We start from the raw sequence: 18307 nt of genomic DNA, 5'->3' as shown, positions 1-18307 counted from the left end.
GCATGAGAGAGAGACTGATTTTACTCCCTACAAAAAGTTATTTATTGAGTCTTATTTATTCTGTCCTTGAAATAACCTCAGAAACCTCTTGTCTTTCTTCCTTCTTCTCTCCCTCCCCCCCCCACCCCCCCCCGGCCATCATACCGCTCCTTGACGTTACATGGATGTTTGGTTCATACTTTTTTTATGCATTTCTGCATGTGTCATTTTATATTAATTATTTGTGCACAAGTCTTATGGACCATGATCACTGAAAGGGCTGTCTCCCTGGCACATATCTCTTTCTGGTCTTTAGGTGATTAATAATTGTTTGTTCAGGTTGACAATTACCATTGGGGGCTGTGGGAACAATCATGAGCTTAGTTTTGGACACTGAATTTGAGCTGCTGGTGAAACATTAAAGTGGAGATGTCCTGTAGACAGTGAAGAATGCCTTTAGGCAGGTCTGGAGCTCAGGAGAGAGCTCAGGGCTGGAGATAAACATCTCAAAGTCATGTTCCTGCAGGTGACAAAGGCCAAAGGTGATCCCTAGAGAGAAAAGCAGAGGATAAGGCCATTTCTGAAGCTCTGTATTTTTGAGCAAGGTGGAGAATAAGGAGGAAAAAAAGGAATTATCAATGCGATAGAAGAACCAAGGCAAAACTATTGTAGAGGCCAAGGTCAAACAGAAATCAAGGATGAGGACTAGAGTCAGTGAATTTAGCCATTAAGAGGTCATTCATTCTGCTTTTTGACCACTTAATCTGTTTTTTTATCTAGTAAAAGTTTCAGTTACTCTAGTGGATTTTCTCTTCAAATGGTTATATATTGATCTTTCATGAAAGAATATTATTTTATTACTTTTAAAAATTTAATACAAATTTAAATGTAATTGAGAATTTCAACCAATTGTAATTGTTAACTTCTTTAAAAGTTACAGTCTGGAAGAAACTGATTTATTATATTATACTTAAGAAAATGAATGATATTGAGAAATACAAAAAAATTAAGGTTCCTGGGATTGACAGACAGAGTAATGACCAGGAATAAAATCCAAGTTGGTAATGGACAACTGCAGCATATTGTTTTAGCGGTTTTTTCTTACTTTTATTATTACTTATGGATTATGGAACAGTTGAATTTCATCCTATGACATCCTGAATCTAGCAGGAACATGGTATCCTAGACTGGCTAATCCAGGGGTGGGGAACCTGTGGCCTTGAGGCCATATGTGGCCCTTTAAGTGCTCAAATACAGCCCTTTGAGTCCAAGTTTTATAAAACAAACTTTTATTAAGGGGATTTGTTCTGTGAAGTTTGGAGATTGATTTTACTCCCCACATACAGTTATTGAGTCCTGTTGATTCTATCCTTGACATATCTCAGAAACCTCTTCTCTTTATTCCTTCTTTCCCCTTCCCCCTACCACTATCATACCTCCCCTTGACTTTATGTGGATGTTTGGTTGTATGGAGGCCTGCATGCTAATCCTTATTCCTCTCTTTAACTACCATATAGAAATGGTCTTGCTATATTCCCTTGCTTCTTTTGGAGTGTTCCAGGTCAGGCCCGTCCCACAGAATAATGCAGTATTGCTTCCTTTCCTCTCTAAACATCCCTAATTTCCTTCAAGGCCTACCTCAACTTCATTATTAGGCTTTTCTTGAGCTCCCTGACTGCTAGGGGGGGATAAAAATCTTTTTTTTTTTTTCTCTTTTGTGTTGTGGCAAGAAAACCCCCTCTATTATATTTGGAAATACAAGTCAGTAAAAGATTTATTCTGTACATTGTTACAAAAGCCTAGGGGGCAGAAAGGCATCAGTTGACATCTAGAGAAATATATCTGTCTTTCTGGGGCCAGTGGGCTTCTGAATACAGGAGATTTTCTTGAAAGTATACATTATACATGATGCTAGGGTCACAGCTGGTCAGCCATTGGCTTTGGAGGCAATTGTATGTCAGGGGAAGGGAAACATGGTCTTTGGGCTACTTTGAAAGTGTAATTTCAGTAGGATGTTAGGAGTAGAAGGAAAATGCAAAGACTAAAAAGTTTCAGTAGAGTGATGAAGGGGATGTGTATGTGTTACTCTTTCTGTGGCTGTTCTTTGACTTTCCTTTTGTCTTTCCTCCACAGGTGAATGGTGTAACCCTGCAAGGGGCTGAGCACCATGAGGCAGTGGAGGCACTTCGGGGTGCAGGTGGGGCTGTATTGATGAGAGTGTGGCGGGAACGGATGGTGGAGCCAGAGAATGCAATCACAGTCACTCCTTTGCGTCCTGAGGATGACTACAGTCCCCGGGAGAGGCGGGGGAGTGTCCTTCGTCTGCCTGAGCCTTCCAGCCCTGCTGGCCCTCCTCGACAACGGCATACTACCTTCCTGGTCAGAAGCGAAAGAGGCCTTGGTTTCAGCATTGCTGGTGGCAAAGGTTCTACACCCTACCGAGCAGGAGATGGGGTGAGAGGATAGAATGCAGGTTGAAGGAGTGGGACGAGGTGGAAGGTTGGGATAAGAGTGAAAGATCAAGGTTATAGTTAAGGGTATGGTAGGTAGGTGATGAGAAAAGAGGAAGAGCCTGAGAATAGGATAGTCACTTTTCCTATATTCCCATGAAACCTGAGTCAGGAGCTGGGAATAGCCCTAGTGACATTGGATCCCCCCCTCCACACCCACTGGCAGGGGTATTTTGGGACAGTGATTCAGAGGTAAGATTTTCTCAAAGCTCTTGGGTTAGTCTGCTGGGAAGGCAGGGAGGGAAAGGAGGGGCTGGAATGAATCTGAGTAAGTAAAGGTAAGGAGAAAGATGGCCTCTGAGGTTCCTTATGATTATGCAGTTGTGTGAAGGAGGGTGTGAGGGGTATAGAGCAGGAGCTAACTGTTCTGTCCTCTGCCCAGGGAATCTTCATCTCAAGGATTGCTGAAGGTGGGGCTGCCCATCGGGCAGGCACATTGCAGGTTGGGGACCGAGTAATCTCAGTGAGTGGCCAGCTCTCAGGGATCTCTTCTTTCCTCAAAACTTGCACATGGGCTCTTGTTTAGCAATCTTTCTATCTCACTCTGCTTTGGGATTGCAAGATTATGGGGTAGGGGTGTGGCTGCACTGAAGGGCCAAACCAGCCCAGTTGGGGGGGAGGTCTGTTGGAGCCTCTGGCTGACCAGGGTGGTAAGAGCTGGGACTGTCTCTTCAGCGCTGCTTCTGTCTGTTCTGGCCCTTGTACAGGAATGGGGGGTCAGGGATAGCTGTCTTGCTTCTCTGGTCCCTGATCTCTGTTCCTGGGGGCAATTCTTCCAGATCAATGGGGTAGACATGACAGAGGCCAGACATGACCAGGCAGTCGCACTGCTTACTGCTGCCTCCCCCACCATCACGCTGCTGCTGGAACGAGAGGCTGATGGGCCTCTCACCCCTGCCCCACCACTCAGCTCCCCTCTGCCCCCCAGCCCTGTCACACCCATGGCAGTGGGGGAGCCTGGGCCCCCTCCTAGCCTCATGGCTACCACTCTTGAAGGACCATATCCTGTGGAGGTGAGGAGCCCCCAACCCTCTCCCTTCTTTGTTCCCTAGTCCCCACCTGCCTTCATTTCTTCCCTCACACATCTTATTTTCCTCCTACTTCCCTCTGCCTAATGTTTCCCCTTCCCCTTCTAAGGAGGTCAATTATTCCTTTCTCTCCTATGAATTTTTTTTTTAGACCTCCTAGGATCATCCCTGTTATATACCCCTTAAACCAGGATTTTGTCTTTTGTAAGCATGGGGAGGCTATATTTGTCCTCACATCCACACCTATGTCAAAGATGTCACCATACATCTCTTGCTCTGTTTAGTAATTCACAGCGATCTCAGGATTTATTTAAAGTTTTTGAATCTCTGTCTTCAACTAGTACCGATACTCAGTATAATTAGTTCCATAAATTTACTCTCCATTGTGTGATGTAGGTCTTCCAGTTGTTAGACCCAAAATCTGCCTCCCGTCATGCACAGAGAGGCATGAGCCTAATGTCTGGAATTTGATGAGTAAGCTGCTTCTCCCTGGCTTTCAGATTTTTATAGACTTGGATGCACTCTCAGCTTTGGTCTTCAAGACTGAAAGGGCTGAGATTCTTCAGTCTGTCTCCATATGTTCTTGTCATACCCAGCATCTTTCTCTCCTACCTGCCATTTCCCTCTCTTATGCCTAAATCACTTTAGCTATCCTTGGGACTGTCTCAGGTGGCCCTATTGTATTTTCCTTGAGGTTTAGAAGCTAGACCTACACACAGAATCCCCTGTGTATGAAGGGGAGACATGTCTCTTCCCTGTCCCTTCCTTGTAGTGCCCAGCATTTTTGATCCATTGGGCTGATGATGGTCTTTGGAAAACAGTTCCAGGTTGAGGATTGGGAGACAGTCTCGACAGGGCTACTAACTAGCCCTGAAGCCTTGAGCAAGTCGCTCCTTTCAGACTCCTCCTCTCTATGATGCGAAGAATGAGTTGGATAGTCTCTGTGAGCCTTTCCAACTTCACTGTCGCTCTAATGCCAGAAGTTTCCAGTGGCTTCTAAGGTCCCTCTTATCACAAAGAGTAGTCTTTTCATCCTATAAGAAGTTTGGGTGATATCCCCAGATACCTTACCCTACGCTAGACCAAATGGTTTCCTTGCCATTCTTAGGCTCTTTCACCTAACTTCAGAAGTTTATATTGATGTTTACCTTCACTGGGTTAGCATTTCACTTAAAAGAGCTTATTGTCATCTACAACCTTGGAGATTTCATTGTGCAGTCTCTCTGCCAGATTATTTATAAAAATAGGTCTTGATTACTTTTCCTTATCCAGAGAAAGCTCATACTCATAATCTGCATCAGGTACTTTGTATCTATAAAAGTGCTACAAAGATGTGAGCTTCTATTAAGTATATGAATCCTACCTACCCTTTGCAGTATTTTTTCCCAAGACAATTCCCCATCTGTGGCCCAGTAGCCACAGTCTTCCTTAACTAACTTGTCACACCTTCTTCATTGCCCTTAAATATCTCCAGGAAATCTGCTTAGTGAAGGCTGGTGGGCCTCTGGGGCTGAGTATTGTTGGAGGCTCTGACCATTCCAGCCACCCATTTGGGATCCAGGAGCCCGGTGTGTTCATCTCTAAGGTAGTGGAACTGGGGGGACGGGAGGAAGGGAGCAAATCATGTCTATGAAAAGTGGGGCTGTATCTCAGGAATACCCCACCCAACCCCATGCCAGCTTGTCAGTGAGGATAGTGTTTGCAAATGGTAGATATATGTGCTATGAGTATGGCTGTACACTGCCTGGATGGAGGGATGTTGGATTGTGGAATCACTGAGGAAACAGAATTTCTAGAATCTGAGGCTAGAGGAAAGACAGTCCAAAAAAGCCAGCACGTGCCATTTGATGCTCTTATTTGGCTAGGCCTGTGCAAGTATCCTTCCCCTTCCTAGTTTCTGTCATTCAATTCTATCTGACTGCCCTATTCCATTGAATTTCCTGTACTGCCGTGTACCGCTACTATTATGTTTCTGCCAGGTGCTTCCTCGGGGATTGGCTGCTCGAAGTGGGCTGCGTGTGGGTGACCGAATTCTGGCAGTGAATGGGCAAGATGTTCGGGGGGCTACACACCAAGAAGCTGTGAATGCCCTACTCAGCCCTACTCCTGAATTGTGTCTGCTGGTGCGGAGGGATCCTCCCCCACCAGGCATGAAGGTATATATCTCCAACCAGGCTATAATGGAGGAGGGGCAGAGGGCTGAGTCTGAGGATACAAGTGAAATTTTGTTGGGATTGGAGAGATGTGGCATTATAGGAGCAACCTTCTGATGTTGATGGATGGCTTCTTTGGCCTCTTTTTTTTTTTTCCCACCTCTACTACCTTTAGGAGATCTGCATTGAAAAGGCCCCTGGGGAGAAACTGGGGATCAGCATACGAGGTGGAGCCAAAGGTCATGCTGGGAACCCCTTTGATCCCACTGATGAAGGTGTCTTCATCTCCAAGGTAAGGACTCCTGAAACCTAGAGGAATCTTCTACCAAAACAAACATCTCCAAGATCCTGGGGGTTTTCTTACCCTGCTCTTTCCCACTAAATCTTGGCAAGTTTCCCTTTAACCATATCTACTCTCAGAGTCCCCTTTGACCCCCAAGATCTGCTTTTTATATAGATGTGTTTTGTGCCCTGTGCTTCCTGATGTCAGAGCCTGACTCCCCCAGTGCCATGTGCTGTAACATTTTTCCATTGGCATGAACACTTGGCAGTCTGCTGGGTTTTCCCTTCATCTTCCTGATATCCCTAACTTCCATCTTTATTCTTTCAATTTCCTTTTGTCTCCTAGGTGAGCCCAGCAGGTGCTGCTGGGCGAGATGGCCGTCTTAGAGTGGGAATGCGGCTCCTCGAGGTGAATCAGCAGAGTCTGTTGGGTCTGACGCACACCGAGGCAGTGCAGCTACTTCGTGGCGTTGGAGACACCCTCACAGTGCTTGTCTGTGATGGCTTTGACCCTGTCGCTGCTGCTGCCCTTGAGGTCAGTCACCCAGCCAATGACATGGGAGAGAGCTATGTGCTGTGCTAAGTTGAGTGCTATGAGTATAAATGCAAAAGTCTCTACCTACAGGGAGTTTTATTTCTAATGGGGGAGAAAACCCCTGGAGCGCCTGAGAGGATTGATTAGGAGAGTAAAATGGCAAAAAGTGCCAGGGTGAAGAGGATATTCGTTGGTCTTAGAGAGGATCTGACCAAATGGCCTGGCCAGGTCATTCATTTAACCTCTCTAAGGAGCCTCCATCTTTCATCTGTAAAACAGCAGAAAGAATATCTCTGGAAGATATTTACTTAGTGACCTGAGCCTCCAAACAGTCCTTGAAATCCTCACAATCAGCAGCCCCCAGCTTGCTCACGAAATAGGCACAGGTTTAGTTTCCCTCTCTTAATATACACAGTATTCCACACTATTAACTGATACCCCAGGTGACTGCTCACCCACTGATTCAGATTCCAGGTTACTTGCACAAGTGTTAGGCTTCCAGTGATCCCTAACATTAAAATAGGCCAGTTTGGCTGAAATAGAGAATAATTTCTAGAAAGGTAGACTGGAACCAGATTGTGAATGCCAAGCTGAGGAGTTTGTATTTTACCTTATAAGTAGAGGGCACCCCTGATGGTTGGTAGAGGGAACCCCTGATGGTTGAGGGGTATCATGGTCAGGAAGTTGATTGTGGGAGACTGAATTTTACAAAAGAGGAGAGCGGAGACCAAGAGCTGAATTCAGATGGTGTTGCCTTAATTGAGGTGAGAGGTGATGAGGGCCTGGACTTGCTGGAGACATGGAGATGGAAGAGGAAGCTGTTATAAAGTAGTGTTGGAAAGACTTGGTAACTGCATAGAAATGTTGAGTGACAGAAAAGAAAGAGTTTGGGTTTGATTCTTGGTTTGGTGCTGATTGGGCACAGCACCCTTGGGTTATCCTCAGCCTCAGAAGGCATTTCAGTAGCTCTGGGAGGTTCTCTTCCTGCTCTTGAAGTCATTCCGATCACCAAATTAAAATTAAACACTTACTGAGACACTGCCAGACATTCTAGGCTCCAGAGCCCTTCCCTCAGAGAGCCTTCCCCTTGTGTACACATATAGAAGAAGTAGCCTAACACACCCACAAGCTGCATGTAAGTGAGGTGAAAGGCCTTGCAGAAGCACCTGGCCCTAGGGCTCAGACTCGGCTCTGCCACAGTGTGCTTTGTAAGCTGAAGTTAGGTGGGTCTCAGTTTCTTCCTCTGTAAAATCAAAGGGTTAAGCTTCAGTTTTTGGAAGCCTATGGGCCCCTGTTCAGAATTAGGTTTTTAAAATGTACAAAGTGGGCATGGAGTCAGGAGAGACCTAAATTTTAATTCTGGAAACTGCTTATCTGCTTCCTGACCCTAGACAAGTCACCAAACCTTTGATCTGCAAAATAATAATATTTGAATTACCTACCTCAGAGAGTAGTCATGAAGAAAGTGCTTTATTAATCTAATAGTGCTATAGCAGTGAGTTTTTGTTTTTGTTTTTTTATTAGAGTTAAATATTTTAAGATATCAAAATTAACCTGATACACAAGACAACCCTCCTCAAAGTTTACACACTTGTAGTACTACATCTATGCAGTAGTACCTACCTTGGCTTGAGATCAGTCACAAACAGGACTCTCTTTCTGAAACTGGGTCTTCACATACCCCTCCCTTTTTACTTTCCCCTCCCCCAGATGTCCCCAGGTGTCATTGCCAACCCCTTTGCTGCTGGTATTGGGCGCAAAAACAGCCTGGAGAGTATCTCATCCATCGATCGAGATGTGAGCCCTGAAGACCTGGACAAGGTCAGTATGCCCTCTAGTCAGCCTCTACAGGGTCCCTTGAGTGGCCTACTTCCTCTCACTGACTGACAGGAGTGAGGAGATTTCCTGGTGAGTTGATGAGTTAGTTGTTATCCATGTGGCTGCTCTCAGGAGACAGATGCTCAAAAAAGAAAACTTGAAATCAATAATGAGCATAGTGAATTCAGATCAAATCTTTAAGGCTCTTTGGGAAAGAGACTTCTCCACTCTCCTCCCTACCCTTCTTATTGCCTTTTCCCTCAGCCTCATAATGTATTGGCTTAAATGATCAGTGCTGGTTTGGGACATACTGAGCAACCTAATCAAAAGCTCAGCTCCTCTTCTTTGACCTCTAGTTTGTGTCTGTCTGTCTGTCTGTCTGTCTGTCTGTCTCTCTCCCTCCCTCCTTCTCCCTCCTTCCCCCCCGACCCCTCTCACACACACGCACACACACACACACACACACACACACACACACACACACACACACACGCAAAGGGCAAGAAATAGGTGTTGTAGGCTCTGCTCTTTCCCCTGGCCTCCAGTCTTTTTGCTTCCTCCTGTGTCCTCTTGCCCTTCCTGCCTAAATCCTATGGCCATGGATTGGTGCAGGAGCCTGTAGGTAGGAAATAGACAACAGGAAGTACCCTTGTAGGCCTTTGAAGAAAAAGAAACATGCATATATACATACACACATATGTGTGTTGGTATATACACATATATTCGTGTGTGTGTGTGTGTGTGTGTATGTATAGACAGAAAGAGAGAGAAGAGGGGTGAGAGAGAGCATGCGCTAAGAGCGAGAGATTACTCAATCTTTTGGGCCAAGTCTGTGGGTCTAACCCGTGATTCTTCCTGCTTGTCTGTCTATTAACTGTCTCTCTATCTGAGATCTTGCTTTCTACAATTTTCTCAGTATATTTATTCCCATGTCCCCTGTGTCCTAGAGCCACCAGCTAGCCCGTGGCCAAAGATCAATGCCAGTTCTCCCTAAGACTTCCTAAAAATTCCTACCCATTCTGGCTCCACCCTTCATACATACATACACTCATGCACATTATTTACACACCTATATGTGTTATAGAGAGATCTCTGAACCACAGAATTTCATAATTGGAAAGGACTCTGGAAGATAATAGCATCCAACTCTCATCTGAAAGGAATTACTTTGACAGTATTACTGACAAGTGTTCATCTAGCTTCTATTTGATGACCTCCAGAAATGGAGGAACTAACTAGAACAAGGTAGCCCTGATTCCATTTTGGAATAGCTCTAATTGTTAGGAGGTTCTTTCTTACACTGAGTTGAACTCTGTAACTTCTCTTATTTCTCCTAATTTTTCTGAGGCCAAGCAGAGCAATTCTAACCTCTCTTTGACATGGTAGTTAGCGTGACAACAGTCATACATACAGCCTCACCACCACTAAGTCTTCTCAGTTAAATTCAACAAATATTTACTAAACATTCCCTCCAAGTAAACTATTATACTAGGTCTGGGTATATTAGTACAAGACTGGAATAGCCTCTGCTTTCAAATAGCTTCCTTTCTGGGGAAGGACATGTATACAGGCATCCCCTCTGCCCTACTGGTTGGATTGCAAGGTTTCTAAGCTTATCATTCTGGTCAGTGTTACATGTTCCTTCTCATATAGACACATGCACTTTCTCACAGGTATACTTTCTTTGGATTTTCTTGCAGGCCCTTAGTCCAGAACCTCTGAGGCTGGATTACCGAACCCTGGCTGCTTTGCCTGGGAGCAGCAGTATCCAAAGGATCAATTCTAGGGTGAGTGATTGCCATTCCTCCTCCTTTTCCAGTACTTTAGCACTTGTGTGGTTTCTCTCTCTCTCCTTCTTCCTCTCCTTCTCTCTCTCTCTTTCTTTCTCTCTCTCTCTCTCTCTCTCTCTCTTTCTTCCTCTCCCCCCCCACTTCTTCCTCTCCCTCCCTTTCTCACTGTCTCTCTCTTTCTCCCTCTTTTCTTCTTCCTCTCTCCATCTCTCCTCCATCTTTCCCTTTCCCTCTCCCTCCCTTTCCCTCCTTCTATCTCTCCCTCTCCCTAAATTCTACAGTGAGCTGTATGGGGGTGAATACGAAGGGTGGTAGAGTAGGGGACAGATGTCAGTGAGTGCTGAGGGGCCGCAAAGAGTTTGGGAGAATCAATTAGGGCTTCTGGGTAGAGATGAGCTTGAGTTGGAGCCTTAAAAGACAGGTAGGATATAGGATGTCTAGAAGTAGGAAGGATTGTCCAAGCTGGAGGAATAATATGAGCAAAGATGAGGTCAGGAATTCACAGGGCATTTCTAGACACAGTGAGGAAACTGACCAGCTGAAGCTGAGTATGAGGCAGAAAGGAGAGACATCCAGAAGGTTAGGTTGGGCCCAGATTGCCAGTGGCTTTAAATGCCAGGATGAGGAAGGATATGGAATTGGTCTGTAATAGACAATGGAGAGGCCAGTAAAACACTGGGCATATAGAAGATATTGGTAATTGATTGTAGATTGTCTAACCTGGTAAAAATAGTATTTTAAAATGGATTGAGAAGGAGGAGAACTGGAGGTAGGGGGTAGGTTAGAAAGCTAGTGCCATGGTCTGAGTAAGAGACACTGATAAGGATTCCCTGAGGGTGCAGCAACAATAAGCTTATAAGTACCTGTAGATAGAGTATGTAGAACACTGGAACCCGACCTTAGGGATGTGCCAGGTGAGATAAGGCAGAGTCCTTTCCCTGGTGGTCCCTTAAACTTGGTAGAGAGATGGATTGTGAAGGGATAAATGCTAGAAAGACTGTGGAGGCCTTGGTGACTTACAGAGTGCTATAGAAGGCCACCTTCTGGGCTTGGCTCAGCCCCTGGCTCTCCTCCTCACTAACCATGGCCATGGGCAAGCAGGTCCCTTGACCTCTGTGGGCTGCAATTTCCTCCTCTATAAAATGAAGAGTTTTAGACTAGATAACTTTTAAGGTTCCATTCAGCTCTAAACCTGGGATCCTAAGGAGAGTCAAAGAGAGCTTCTGACAGTGGTAGCCCAGGTGACCTTGATGTTTTCAGTTTAGCATATGTAGACAACAGAAATGGCAAGTTAGGAAGATATTTATTAATTAGATGTGCTGGAGCAACTAAGCCATTTAGTGACGCTGGCACTTAGAAGAGTGGTCAGGACTAGTGATGTAAACTGATGAATTACATGCTAAGGGTAAAAGTTGAGAGAATAGCAGAGGGTTGGAGACTGTTAGGACACAACCATAAGTCCTAACCTGATCCAGAGGTTGGGAGAAGGAAGATGTATCAGGAAAAGAGGAGTCAGGGAGGTCAGAGAAAGCCAGGACAATATATTATAGTATTATGTTATAGATAGATAGATAGATAGATAGATAGATAGATAGATAGATAGATAGATAGATAGATAGATAGATATAGATGATATAGATATAGATATATAGATATATAGACATAGATATCGATAACATTATAGAGGTTGAAGAAGGATCACTGGTATTAAATGTAATGAGGTTTTACCAAAGTCTCCCCATTTTCCCAAATCTGTTCTTGTCCATTAATCTTTGCCTCAGTTCTCAATGCCTCTCCTTCCATATAGGGTGTTTCCCACAGCTCTATTCCCTCCTCATTTTTTTCCTCTCCCCTCCCCCCAGATAAAAATAGCTGGCTGGGTGGGTGTGATCAAGGGCAAGCCAACAGCTGGGAAGCCCAGGACCCTCAGGAATGTTGAAGGGCTGGTGAAAGGGGTGTAGCCCAGGGCAGCTCTAGTCCTGGAGACCAGTGTTCTCCAGAGGAGGTGAGGAGACTGCAGCTCTGTTGGGGATCTTGGGGGAGGATTTTGTGGGTACCTGTACAGTAGGGCGCAGGGAGGGAGATCAGTTTAAAGGTGGGTTGTAAGAGAAGAGGAAAAAGTGGGAAGGGCGCAGGGGACATAAGCAAGGTTCTGCTGCAGAGAAGCTAGGGATTTAATTTTAGTACTAACCCCTTCCCATCACTCTCCCTGATCCTGTACATTTCCCATTCTCCCCCATATTCCTCTCTCCTTTCCTGATCTTTCTGCACCATTCCCTTATCTTTTTTTCTCAAACTCACTCCCTCTTTCCCTTTGATCATTTTCTCCCATTCCTTTCTCTTCCCTGTCCTTTTTCCTGCTTATCCCTTTTTTCATGTTTTCTGCTGGTAATAACACAAAGATTTTGAGGAGGACCTTGCACAGGGACCCCAAAGCCATCAGAAAGCGGGTCCATAAATAAGCTGATGAAAAAAAGGAAGCCATCAGGATCTTTGAAGCAGGTCGTTTGGTCAGATTGCCCAAGGTGGGCTCCTGAATGGGAAGGGAGATTTTGTGCAGCCAGCTCAGTCACGTCTGTGCCCTGGTCTTTACTGAGGGAGGGTAGCAGGGAGACTCCTAAACTGCCTTTTGGAAGAGCACCTGAGTCAGCAGTAACAGATCAGGCAGTGGTAAAAATGCAGGATGTTCTAGATCCAATTAACACATTAGATTTCGGTGAACTCTCCTGGACAGGCATTGGAAAGTTTCAAAGGAATTCAGGCATGAAATTGGGGAAGGCTTGTTGAAAATGTGTAATGTGTCCTGACAAAACATGCGCTGTTCAGGAGGCCTGGCACACAGCCATCATGCCTCCCGCTGAAGATGGTGGTTGGAGCCTGGATGCCGAAGAAGACAAGGCCAGCAGCTGTCCAGGGCTCAACAAGGGGAGGACACAGCCAGACATACTTGGACATTTTTTTTAAATGAATGTACATTTTTAGTCACAGACAAATTTTTTCCATGGCCTGTTGTTATTTCTGTGATAATTTAAGTCAACTGTTAGAGTGAAGGCTCCAAGCCTCCAAAGGCAGTAACATAAAAGAGGTGTTGTTTTTAAAACTTCTATGGCCATAGATGAAGAACTGTGATTAGTGGGGAAGGTCTTCCAGAGACGTGTTCAAGGACACATCCTAGCTAACCTTTAAAAAAAAAATTACCTAGAAGAGGAACTATACACTAAAATAGCCAAGGTGGCAGATGATTTTCAGCTTTGGTGGGGAGTGAAATGTTGCTCTAATAGACTGCACTGAGAATTCTTGAAGCTGAACGTGGGACTAGGGGAGCATTAGTACAAGCAAATACAGAGTGATGTTTGGGAAGAATCCATTCAAACTCCAGGCTTCTGGACTTTAGCTCACAGAGACTACCAGGAGAAGGACCTAAGAATCGTTATAGAGCAGATTCTCGTTCAGATAAGGGTTCGACTTGAATGGCCTTTATAAACCCTTGCAGTTTTGTGGCTATCCCTTGAGGACATGCGCTAAGCATGTAGTGGTTAGATAGGTGGCCAGTATCAGCAAGGGCTGGGAATAGGGACGCTAATATTCACCTGCTGTCAGCTTCACCTAGCCCAAAGTGCAGGCCTGCTGCTCGGTAGACATCATGCAAGACGTAGCAGGACCAAAGGATGTTCAGAAAAGAGCAAGACCATAGGAATGAGGGAAGATGGTTGAAGACAAGGTGAAAAGCTCAGGCCTTGTAATTTGAGGAAGCTGAAGGTGAGAGAGTACAAGGTCCAAGTCAGTAAATTCCTCAGACAAATAGAGCAAACATGAACTAACGGATCAGAGCGCAGACTGTGGGTTGTAGGGTCTGAGAGGGACTTAGGTAGGACATGAAACAAAAAAGTCATACACCAAGTGGCAGCTGCAGAAGCTGGGCCAGGCTGGAAATGGAGATTTAAATAGAATTTTGATAAATCATCAAGTTCCAGTTCCACTTGAGAGAACTATAGGGATGTCTCTAACATTCAGAAACAATATGTCTTTCTAAGCCATCTCTTGATAACCTGGACAGAGGTGGGACGCTAGGCTGGCTGAATCAGGGGCAGGGAGCATTGTTTTGGGTTCTATTACACTTTGTCCATCATCTTTCCTCATCTCTTCTTCCATCTCCCTTCCTCACTTGTTCTCCTTTTCTGTGTGTCTCATCTCTGTCGGTCTGTCTTCCATCTCTCTCTCATGTGAAGCTCCAGTTTTCCTCTCTCCTGCGTGACAATATCTGGGAGCCCAAGGCCAGCGCGATGGACAGAGCCCCAGCAGACCTGCACAGGGCTGAGGGCAGCTCAGAGGTCTCAGCCTTGACCCAAAGTAGCAAGGGTCTCACTAGGTTTACCCCAGTCAAGAGTGCCTCCCCAAGAAGTCCCGAAGAGCCCTTGGGGGAGGGGGAGAGCCTGGTGGATTCCAAGCCAATTCCGTTTGGGGAGAACCCTTTTGTGCTGGCCAACCGGGGAACGTCATGCCTAGGGGGCCCTCCCCTGGGATATGGCCAGGGAGGGGTGCTGAAGACCAGCCTCTGCATCCCCAAGGCAAGCAGTCCTTCACCCTTACCCCAATAACTGTGTCATGGAGACTAACCTGGGAATTTGGGCTGGGGACTAGGATGAATCTAAGAGGCACTAATTGTGATCCCTAATTTCCAGCCCTAGAAAAGGGACTGGAGGAAAGAGAGAAACTGGGGGACTCTAACCTCTCAACACCTTCCTTCATCTGTAGGTCTCACAGTATCTTCTTCCTCCTATTCATTTGTTTCCCTATTATCCATGAAGACACCTACAGAAGATACTTAAAGCCTTTTCTGTCCCACACCCAAATCACTTAGCCTGCCCTTGACCCTTCACCCCTTCAACTTCCTGTACTTTTCTCTGTCCTAGCCTTTTAACTCCATACCCATAAAGACATATATTGATATATGCATATACATTTATACGTATGCATAGACTTATCCTCTGTGGGCCTCACGAAATTATAATGACTGCATCTGTGTGTCATCCTCCTGTCTCTCTCTTTTCCCCTCCATCACCTCACAACTTGGTCTCCTTGTCTCTTCTAGGTTTCTCCAGGGGCCATAGGAAACCCTACTGATGCCCCCCGCTCTCCCAGTAGCCAACAGGTGAGTGTCAGTGGGGGATGAGACCAGGAGATGATATTGCACTGGAGAATCTATAGTAGTGGGAGGGAGAGCCTGGCAGGAGAATCTTTTTTTCCTGACTTTAATCAAGACTCCTCACTCTTTAGGAGCCCTGGGTAGGATGGCAGAGGCCTGCCCCCTTTCCCTTCAGGAAATCCTGATGTGATTGGAATGACAGAACACTCATTAAGTAACTTCCAGTTGCCCACACCTGTGAAACTTCCTTCAGCAAACCTGTACTGAGGGCCTAGTGTGTGCAGAACACTGTGCTGTGGTGCTGAGGGAGATAGATTAGGTAAGGCAGGGGCCCATCCTCATGCACTCACTCACAATTCAGGAGAAGAGTGAGACAAGCACAGGGCCTGAAAAGGCAGTCTTCATGTCACTTGTGCAGACATCTGTGAAGCATTGACAGTGTCAAAGTCACATGCTCAAGCTACCCTACATACAGACACAAAAGAGAAGTCAATGCAGATAATTTGAGGAGTTAGCAACACTAACAAACAAGAGAGTTCAGTGTTCAAAAAGGATCCAAGAATTAGAACCTCAGAGTTCCTGTAGGCCAACCCCAGATGGAATAGAGGATAGACCCAGATGGGGCTCACGTGACAGATGCCACATTTAAACTTGAGTCCTTAGAGGATACTCGGTTCAAAATATGTAGGAGGCAGCTAGTGGTGAGAGGCTGGTCATGTCTCAGATCCTATCAATTTCTGATGCTGAACCATTTGACAGCACCAAGGCTTTGGTGGCAAGAACTTTCCTTTCTGAGTGTTCAGTAGCTATAGCTGTAGCCCCGACAGCATCAGTTACCCATCTGCATCTCTAGAGGCGTTTCCCAGGATGACTGCAGACACGGGTAGAAGCATTGCTATTCCCAAGGTTCTTGGGTTCAGTCAGTCAGCAGTCATTTATTAAGTGCTTTAGCATTTCAGGAACTGTGTTACATTCTGGAGATAACAAAAAAAGGCAAAAAACAACCCAAACCCTAGTCTCTGCTCTCAAGGAGTTCCCAGTCTATTGGGGGAGACACTATGCAAACAGCTATGTACAGATAAGATATACAGTGTGTCCCAAAAGTCTTTTAACTGCACTAAGGCTTTTAGGACACCCTTTACACAGAATAAATTGGGAATATGCAATAGAAGGGAAGATGGTCGTCAAGCTAGTAGGGGAGTGGCTTGACTTGTCTCACCCATGTTGCTCCCTATCTCTACCTTAGAGTACATTGTTACTTCAGCTGAGTTGTCTTGCTTGCCATGTGAGTTAGTTGGTAGTTGATGCAGGTGGCTATCCCCTGTTCCACAACATTACTTTCCTAGATGATGGCTCTGATGGCTAGGCTGGAAACAGAACTGGGGATTAAGGGGAATGGGGTGCAGGGAGCGGAAGGGGGCAGGGGCAGCAGGCAGAGAGTGCTGCCTCTCCCACATCTGCCTGTCAGTGGCAGTTGGTGAGCAGTTGTTCTTGGCAGTGAGAAGGAACGTGGGCCTTTTCTCAATAATGATTGCTTTTCTCAGTGATCAGATCCAGGACTGGGTTAGAAGCAGGTGATTTGAATGATACTCATCTTCCCAAAGCTCTTGGGTTCAGAGTCCAGTAAGGTATAAGGGGAGATGGTGGGCAGAGTCATGATGATTTGAGTTGCCTGGCACCAACTACCTTCTGTGATCATTTGTGAGGTCTCACGCCAAGAATTGTTGTAGAATTCCTTGAGACAGATGTGTTGTTTTTTCTTTCATTTTTTCTGTTTATATCAAGTGCTTAGTACACTGTCTTGAATATATTAGGTGTTTAAATAGTAAATGTGTGTTAGGTTGGATTAAGGAGGAAGATATTCTTATATCTATGTATAAAAAAGATAAGGCTGGTAGTAGTAATGAAGGATGGATTGGGGAAGGAGGGGAGGGACACAGAGTAGAGGTAGGAATTGCTATCAGGAGGCAATACTAGATAGATAGTAATGAAGACCTTTACCTAGGATGGTGGCAGTGGAAATAGGGAGAAGTTAAAGTTGAATTGGAAGATTTGGGTAAGTGATTGGGATTGAGACTTAAGGGAAAGAGAGGAGTCAGATATCATAATTTTGAAAGGAACAATACATATCATAGAGTTTGTCCCCTCATTTTATAGAGTAGGAAACTGAGGCTCAGAGGTACCTAAGATTTCCAACATAAATAACGATGTGAGTGTAAATTGTAAAGTTGGAAGGAAGAACAATTTTGGGGGATAAAGAGGAATATGTTGGGTTAAAGGTATAGGTGGAAATGTCTTGTGTAGGCAGTTCCTCTTCATTAGAGATCTTTAAATAATAATGATCATGATGATAATACTACCTAGCATTTATATAGCATTTTATATGTCATTTGAACCATATAACAGCATTGTGAGTCAGTAGGTGCTATTATTATCCCCATTTTACAGATGACGAAATTGAGGTTGAAAGAGATTAAAATGACCTTTCTAGGGTCCTACAGCTAAGAAGTGTCTGAGGCAGGATTTGAATTAGGTGTTCCCGACTCCAAGTCTGACCTTTCTATCCACTTCACCACCTAGCTGCCTACAGAGGCTAGATCACCAAAATATGGTTGGAGAAGTAGTAGAGAAAATTCCTGTTCAGGTATAGATTGGGCTAGATAATCTCTGAGACTTCTTCCAATGCTGAGTTTCTGTGTTTCAGTTATAGATAGAGACTCAGAGCTTAGAATCAGTGTTAGAGTGATAAACATAAATGAGGTGGATATTGACTTTACCTTCATAGAGATGTCATTGAATCTATAGGAGTGAATGAGATTGCCTCAGAAAAGAAGAGGGTCAAGTGCAGACCATTAGAGAACCATCTGCCTTATAAGAGATTGGATGGAAGATGAGAACAGTTAGAGGCAAGAGGAAAACCAGAGAAGTATTTTTTTAACTCAAGAGATTCTCTAGAAGGTTGAGGTGGCCCACAGTGTCTGTTGTTTCAGAGAAGTTCACTATAAACTTGGAAAGAACCCAACAGACAAGCATGGGATTGAGGAGGTGGGATAACAAAGGTAGAAC

At 45.0% G+C, this 18307-nt stretch overlaps 1 protein-coding gene across 21 annotated transcripts in view; it reads left to right on the top strand.

Annotated features, from left to right (window-relative positions):
- Positions 1 to 18307, top strand: part of SCRIB (scribble planar cell polarity protein) — a 72677-nt gene that overhangs the window by 36736 nt on the left and 17634 nt on the right. For all 21 annotated transcript variants that reach the window (XM_072602593.1, XM_072602586.1, XM_072602589.1 and 18 more), the window contains 10 exons: positions 2113 to 2433; positions 2872 to 2952; positions 3269 to 3502; positions 4992 to 5102; positions 5497 to 5673; positions 5846 to 5962; positions 6299 to 6487; positions 8198 to 8308; positions 10006 to 10092; positions 15188 to 15247. In XM_072602593.1, the coding sequence (XP_072458694.1) occupies positions 2113 to 2433; positions 2872 to 2952; positions 3269 to 3502; positions 4992 to 5102; positions 5497 to 5673; positions 5846 to 5962; positions 6299 to 6487; positions 8198 to 8308; positions 10006 to 10092; positions 15188 to 15247 (1488 nt within the window). The remainder of the gene's footprint in view (positions 1 to 2112; positions 2434 to 2871; positions 2953 to 3268; positions 3503 to 4991; positions 5103 to 5496; positions 5674 to 5845; positions 5963 to 6298; positions 6488 to 8197; positions 8309 to 10005; positions 10093 to 15187; positions 15248 to 18307) is intronic.

This window comes from Notamacropus eugenii, chromosome 4, assembly GCF_028372415.1.
Source record: "Notamacropus eugenii isolate mMacEug1 chromosome 4, mMacEug1.pri_v2, whole genome shotgun sequence".
Classification (NCBI taxonomy): domain Eukaryota; kingdom Metazoa; phylum Chordata; class Mammalia; order Diprotodontia; family Macropodidae; genus Notamacropus; species Notamacropus eugenii.
This window is presented reverse-complemented; position numbering and strand designations above follow the sequence as displayed.